General features: G+C 42.1%; 1 protein-coding gene across 1 annotated transcript; it reads right to left on the bottom strand.

Moving 5' to 3' along the window:
* Window positions 1-6,138: 6,138 nt before the first annotated feature.
* Window positions 6,139-7,317, bottom strand: LOC116011285. Its single transcript, XM_031250841.1, has one exon. The coding sequence runs from the start codon at window positions 7,315-7,317 to the stop codon at window positions 6,139-6,141; it is 1,179 nt and encodes a 392-aa protein (XP_031106701.1).
* Between the last annotated feature and the right edge of the window lie 255 nt (window positions 7,318-7,572).

Below are 7,572 nucleotides of genomic sequence, written 5' to 3'. Positions count from 1 at the left end.
TAACTTTGAGCTCAACTCGGAAAATATTTAAGCTTGAGGTAAATTTGTTTGAACATCTTAGAAGTCTCGTGTATTGTAATCATATAGACAGATCAGAAGAAGGCATGGGACAACACTGGAGGAATAAGGGTCTGCGAGACATCAACTAAGTCTCGAGACATAATCAGAGTTCGAGAGGTAGAACCTCTCGATACAGTTATCCAGTTCGAGACATAAACAGAGTTCGAGAGATAGACCTCTCGATATTTGAGTTCGAGACATCAAGCGATCAAGATATCAACCTTGGTCTCGATACACTAACAATTCTCCAACAAAGCTGAATGACGGTCATACTTAAAGTTTGGAGAAGAAGAATATCATGGAGATGGAATAATGAAGAGGTGCCGAACGTGAAGATTTCAAAATGGGCGGAAATGGATGACACGTCAGATTTCCACCACAAACGGTCAAAAGGTGCACCAATGCTGAAGTGGTCTGATTCCCTACAAACAAGGAATAATGGGAATATAAAAAGAGTAACTTTTACCAAAAGATGAAAGTGGAGCATGGACTCAAGAAAAGTGAACTATGGAACATTCACTACAAGACAAAGAGGTTCAAGTTACAAGATCACCACTCCATGAAATATGCTGAAAATATGCAAGACCCATGATCAGCATGGGAGACAAATTTCAAACGGAATAATTTTCCCTCCAACGGAATTATTCCTCTACTCTCATATATAAGGACGTAAAGACACAAAAAAAAAAAAAAATACAGTGAAGTGAAGTGAAGGGGTTCGAAATTCTTAAGAAGTGTCTGTCTAAAACGTTCAAAGTGCAAGTGGTTAACTTGGAATATCATCCTGATATTCAAAATAGCGAGAAAACACATCTTAGTGTTTCAAGAGAGTTACAAAGCTTAAACTGTTATACATCCAGAAGGTGACCGAAGCTGCTCTACATCGAAGTTGATTCAACGATAGCTTGTGGTCAGATTGGAGCCTGTTACATTCAACTGTGACAACCAAAAACACCTTGCTTTGGATTAAGCAAGAGAGGTGGAGTAACCTGGCAGCTGTCCGAGTGAAAGAAACCTGAGGCTTGACGCGGGCTTGGTGATCAAAGGTCAAGTGCTCGAGAGGTGGAGTAACAAGAAGCGGGGCGAAAAACCTGAGGCTTGAGGCGGGCTTCGTGATCAAAGCTCAAGCGCTCGATATTGTACTAAAAAGGGAAGTTTTTAGTGCAATCCTTCCAGGGAGTTTCTGGAAGAAGAGTGGACGTAGGTGGGTTGGCCGAACCACTTAAAAATCTCTCTTGCATTTACTTACTGTTTTTATCTCTCGCTAACCTCTCGATTGCACTGCATATAAACGCACTTCTCGAACTAACTCAAACTCGTGCTAACTAAAAGGGGATAACATTTCCGCTGCGCATAAAACTTTGTCTTCACCTCGTGAGGTATCGAACCTAAACATCCTAAGTTCAATACACACGAGAGGTTGAAAAGATTTGCAAAAACTTATACAAGTCTATTCACCCCCCCTCTAGACTTGTACCCCATCCCCTTGGGACCAACATCTATATAAAGGCAAAACTCATCATAACAACATCATCACCGTTTAACAAACTAACCATTTTTCTCACAATTAAAGCTTGCTAGACAAAAGGAAATGTCATCACTTAAGCATAGCAATACTACATGTGCCTTTCATAAGGGAACTTAAAAGAAAGTAGCATGTACTAAACATATAGCTTCTATTTAATCATGCATCCAACATTCATAGCACAATGCAAAAATTCCCCCAATTTTCAAGCTTTAAGCCACTTTCAATCTCAAATAGACACAATGTAATAACCACTTTCATCATATATCAAAAACATAATTCCATATCCATTATACATCAACAACACAATGCTATTTTCATCATATATCACAATTTCCTATCAAACTTCAAGAATCCCCAATTTTATGAAACTAGTAACCCATAATTTTCAATTAGGCATATTGCATTGACAAAATTCACAAATTGGTTCCATACAATCTCCTAATTAGCATGCAATTTCATGTTTCAATCATCAATTTCAACAATAAAGCTCAAATTAACAAACCCAAATTTTTCCACCATTAAAGTAGGGTTTCAAGCTTTTTGAAGAATCAAATTCATGTTTTAACCATTCAAATTGCAATTAATCCACACAAGAGTGTTCTTTTCAACCTAGAGAATCAATTTCAAACAACAAACTAGGCATGCAATGGTAAAAACAAGAAATCCCAATTTGAGTTCTACAACAATGGTGGAAGCTTAAAAATAGGTTGAAGAAGATGAACATACCTTGGATTTGTTTGTGGAAGTAGTTTGTATTGATGAAAGCTTGAAACTTTTGGCCTTAAACTAGCTTTGAACTTGAGAAGAACTTACTTGGGTGATTTTGGAGTGTATTGGCGTCCGCAAGAATGAAGAACAAGAAGAAGAATTTGGGTTATAAACCCAAAATCGCGTCCATATTGGTCTGGCCGAACCTCTGGACGCGAGGCCGGACTCGAGTCCGGCCTCGCGTCCAGTAGAAGGCAGTTTGCGTTTTGCTTCGGCTGCTGTCGCGGACGATTTTCAGCTCTTAGAATCTCCTTCGGCTTCTGATGGACGCGGGTTGGACGCGGGCGTCCATGGCCGTGTCCGATTTTACGCCCTCTGAATCTATTTCGGCTTTCTGATGGACGCGGGCGTCCTCCCGGGCGTCCATCATAGGCCTCTCTGATGTTTCGAACTGGGGACACTGGATGCGGGTTGGACGTGCGTCCAGCCTGGTGTCCAGGCCCTGTTTCTTTACTACTTTAGATCTTTTCTCGTTCTTCTCCGGTCCTTTTGATTTCGCCTTTTGTGGTCCTGCAAAAACACACTAAATCTAAAGGTAGGACACAAAAAATAAAGCATGTAAAAAGTGCAAATAACCTCAGGTTGCCTCCCGAGAAGCGCCACGTTTAACGTTTTTAGCCCGATGGCTTTGTAAGCTCAATCTTCGATTTGAATCAAACGCAAGGTGTTCACCTCACGTGTTTCCATTCCTCCAAAATACCGCTTGACTTGGTGCCCATTTACTTTGAATTCACCCTTGCCCGGGTGTGCAATTTGAATAGTTCCATACAGAAAAACCTTAGTGACCGTAAACGGTCCGGACCATCTTGACTTGAGTTTTCCCTGAAAGAGTACTTGGTCGCCTTCTTGGAATTCTTTTCCCTTTTTGATGTGCTTATCATGATATAGCTTCGTTCGTTCTTTGTAAGCACGTGAGTTCTCATAGGACATCAACCTCCATTCTTCTAATTCATCCAATTGCCAAAGCCTTTCGCGCCCGGCTAGGTCTATGTCACTATTTAGTTTCTTTATGGCCCAATACGCTTTGTGCTCTATCTCCACCGGCAAATGGCACGCCTTCCCGTACACTAGTCTAAAAGGGGTGGTTCCGATCGGAGTTTTGTATGCCGTTCTAAACGCCCATAGAGCATCATCTAGCCGGTCGGGCCAATCTCTCTGGTGAATACCAACCGTCTTCTCCAAGATTGCTTTAATATCCCGGTTGGTATTCTCAACTTGTCCACTCGTTTGGGGGTGGTAAGGTACTCTCCCCTATGTTGGACTCCGTACTTGGCCAAAATCCTTTCCATAGATGAATTTCTAAAGTGCGTTCCTCGGTCACTAATGAGAACTCTTGGTACTCCAAATCTAGTGAACAATTTCTTAAGAAAACCAATTACGCTCCTAGCATCATTGTTCCTCAAGGCTTGCGCCTCCACCCATTTTGACAAATAGTCGATTGCAACTAGGATATACTTAAACCCCTTTGCACTCGAGAACGGTCCTACGAAATCAATGCCCCAAATGTCGAAAATTTCACATGCTAAGATGTATGCTTGAGGCATCTCGTTCTTTGCGGTGATGTTCCCAACTCTTTGACACCGATCACAATTCGAAACACAAATTTGAGCATCTCTAAACAACGTGGGCCAATAGAAACCCGCCTCAAGAACCTTCCTAGCGGTTCTATTGCTCGAATAGTGCCCTTCGGTTGGTCCCGCATGACAATGCCCCATGATTTCTAATCCCTCTTGTCCCGCTACACATCTCCTAATAACTTGGTCCGCGCACACTCGGAACAAGTAGGGATCGTCCCAGAAATAGTGCCTACTCTCCGCTACAAATTTTCTCCTTTGGTGCACATCAAAGTAACTCGGGATAACACCTCCTACAATATAGTTTGCAATGTCCGCGTACCACGGCACATCATCCACTTTAAGCAACCTTTCCTTCGGAAATAACTCCGCTATTGTAGCACTCTTCTCTCCTAAGTTCGGGTTTTCAATCCGGGAGAGATGATCCGCCGCTTCGTTTTCTTTCCCTTTTTTATCTTTGATCTCGACATCGAACTCTTAAAGTAAAAGGACCCATCTAATCAATCTCGGTTTAGCTTCGGTCTTAGACATTAAATACCTAAGAGTCGCATGATCCGTGAAAACTATTACCTTGGACAAAAGAAGATAGGACCTAAACTTATCGAGTCCAAAGATTACCGCTAGAAATTCTTTTTCTGTGGTGGTGTAATTTTGTTGGGTCTTATCAAGGGTTTTGCTAGCAAAAGCTATGGGTTGAAAATGTTTCTCCTTTCTTTGTCCCAACACTACTCCTACCGAATATCCGCTAGCATCGCACATCATCTCAAAGGGTAAATTCCAATCCGGTCCGACTAAGATAGGTGCACTTACTAATTTCTCTTTGAGGGTGTTAAAAGCAACTAAACACTCTTCTCCAAACTCAAAATCTATATCCTTCTCTAAAAGCTTAGTAAAGGGTCTAGCGATCTTGGAAAAATCCTTGATGAAACGCGGTAGAAACCGACGTGTCCTAGAAAGCTTCTCAAGCTAGTGACCGAGTTGGGAGGTGGTAGGGTGTCAATAACGGATGTTTTCGCTTTGTCAACTTCTATTCCTTTGTTTGACACCTTATAACCTAACACTATGCCTTCCTCTACCATGTAATAGCATTTTTCCCAACTAAGTGCTAAGTTCACCTCCAAACACCTCTTGAGCACCTTTTCTAGATTGCTTAAACATTCATCAAAGGTTTCTCCCCATATACTAAAGTCGTCCATAAACACCTCCATAAACTCCCCTATATAATCCTCAAAAATCGCTAGCATGCACCTCATAAAGGTAGCCGGCGCATTGCACAACCCGAAAGGCATGCGCCGGTAGGCAAAGGTACCCATAGGACAAGTAAATGTAGTTTTCTCTTGATCCTCTAGGGCTACGGGTATTTGAAAATAACCGCTCATACCGTCTAAGAAGCAATAGAAAGCATGCCCGCTTACCTTTTCTACCATTTGATCAATAAAGGGCAACGGAAAGTGGTCCTTCCTAGTGGCATCATTTAACCTTCTATAATCAATGCAAACCCGCCAACCCGGCACACTACGAGTAGAAATTAACTCTTCTTTGTCATTTTTCACTACCGTTATACCCCCTTTCTTAGGTACTACGTGGGTAGGACTCACCCACTCACTATCCGAGATCGGGTAGATCATTCCTACGTCCATTAATCTAACTACCTCATTCTTGACCACCTCGGTCATATTGGGGTTTAACCTTCTTTGAGGTTGGGCCACGGGCTTTACATTCTCTTCAAGTAAGATTTTGTGAGTGCACATACTAGGACTTATTCCTTTTAAATCTTACAATTTCCAACCTATTGCTCCTTTATATTCTCCTAACAATTTCACAAGTTATTCTTTTTGGTTCTCATCAGGATTTGATGAAATTACTACCGGTAAGGTTGAATCTTTTCCTAGAAAAGCATACTCTAGGCTATCCGGCAAAACTTTAAGCTCACTTTTCACTTCTTTCTCTCCAACTACACTTTCTTTCTCCTCTTCTTTCTCACTACTCAACAAAACATCCCGGACACATCCATCCTTTTCCTCCTCAACTTCTCCAAGAAATTCATGAATATACAAAGCATCGTCAACACAATTATCAAGAAAATTCACAATCTCAACATCATTTAAATCACACAAGACAACATCAACATTCACATCATCATCAACAAGCATATCATGCAAATCATCATGCAAATCATCAACATTCTCATTTGACAAGGCATTATCATCAAAATTCAAAAGTGAAAGATTCAAGACCATTATCATCATCATCACACAACACTTTCAAGTAAGCATCATTTCTCAATTTGCCCACAAGATTAGGATAAACGGACTCAACATGCTTGTGGAAGATGTCCACAAAGTAGCATGCGTCATCCGTAGTCATAGGGTACTTGGTCAACTTTGAAACATCAAACGTGGCACATTCATCTCCTACCCTAAGCACAAGCTTCCCGCTCCCCACATCAATGAGGGCCCGAGCGGTGGCCAAAAACGGCTTACCTAGGATCAACGGGACCTCATGGTCGGGATCCATGTCTATAATGACGAAGTCTACGGAGAAGATGAACTTATCAACTCTCACTAACACATCCTCGACAACCCCCTTGGGTTGTTTAATTGACCTATCGGCCAATTGAATACAAATGCGAGTGGGCTTAAGTGTACCCAAGTCTAATTTCTTGAAAAGACAAAAGGGCATTATATTTATACTTGCCCCGGAGTCCGCTAGAGCTTGGCTAAACTCGGCATCGCCAATTTGACATGGGATGGTGAAGCTTCCGGGATCCGTGAGCTTTTGTGGTTGACGGCGCACGTAAGCGGAGCATCCCTCCCCTAGCAAAACCGTAGCCAATTCCTCTAGCTTCTTCTTATTGGTGAGCAAATCCTTTAAGAACTTGGCATAACGTGGTATTTGACCTAATGCATCAAGAAAAGGTACGTTAATGTGCAATTGTTTCAAAAGTTCAAGGAATTTACCATATTGCGTCTTGTCCATGTTCTTCTTCACCCTCCCGGGGAATGGGAGTGGTGGTTGATACATTGGTAAATCCACCTTATCCTTCCCTTTATCTTGAGATTGAGTGGCTTTTGGGCTTGTAGGCAACGGAGACTCTTCCTTCTCTTTGTCTTTGTCATTTTCAAGAACTTTTTCCACTACCTCCTCTTCGATGGGACTCTTGGAGTTTGTGCTTTTCTTCAAGGTCAGCTCCGGGAGTTCCTTGCCACTCCGAAGTGTCACGGCTTGCACCCTCTCCCGGGGGTTATTTACCGTGGTGCTCGGAAGTGCGCCTTGTGGTCTCTCGGCCAAAGCCTTGGAATTGTGAGCAACTTGTGTCTCCAAGTGTCTCAAGGAGGCATGACTTTCTTGTCTCAAGTTAGAGACATCTTGCCTTATTGTGGCCATCTCTTGCCTCAAGTCTTGCTTCCACTCTTGCCTTATCTAATTTTTAAAATTGGCCATGTCTTGCCTCAAGTCGTGCTTTAGTTCTCCCATCATTCTCACTATTTTGTCTTCAAAGCTTTCTTTAGGAGCCTCATCCTTTGGTTGATGGTTCTCTTGGTAAATTGGTGGCCTATATGCTCCTCCTTGGTTAGATCTTGGGTTGTATTGATTCCCTCGATTGTCTTGATATCCTCTATTGTAATTTGCATTGTAACT

The sequence above is a fragment of the Ipomoea triloba genome, chromosome 1 (genome assembly GCF_003576645.1).
Source record: "Ipomoea triloba cultivar NCNSP0323 chromosome 1, ASM357664v1".
Taxonomy (NCBI): domain Eukaryota; kingdom Viridiplantae; phylum Streptophyta; class Magnoliopsida; order Solanales; family Convolvulaceae; genus Ipomoea; species Ipomoea triloba.
This window is presented reverse-complemented; position numbering and strand designations above follow the sequence as displayed.

Coding starts and splice junctions, on each gene's coding strand:
- LOC116011285 (XM_031250841.1), bottom strand. CDS start 7,317: ATGGCCACAATAAGGCAAGATGTCTCTAACTTGAGACAAGAAAGTCAT.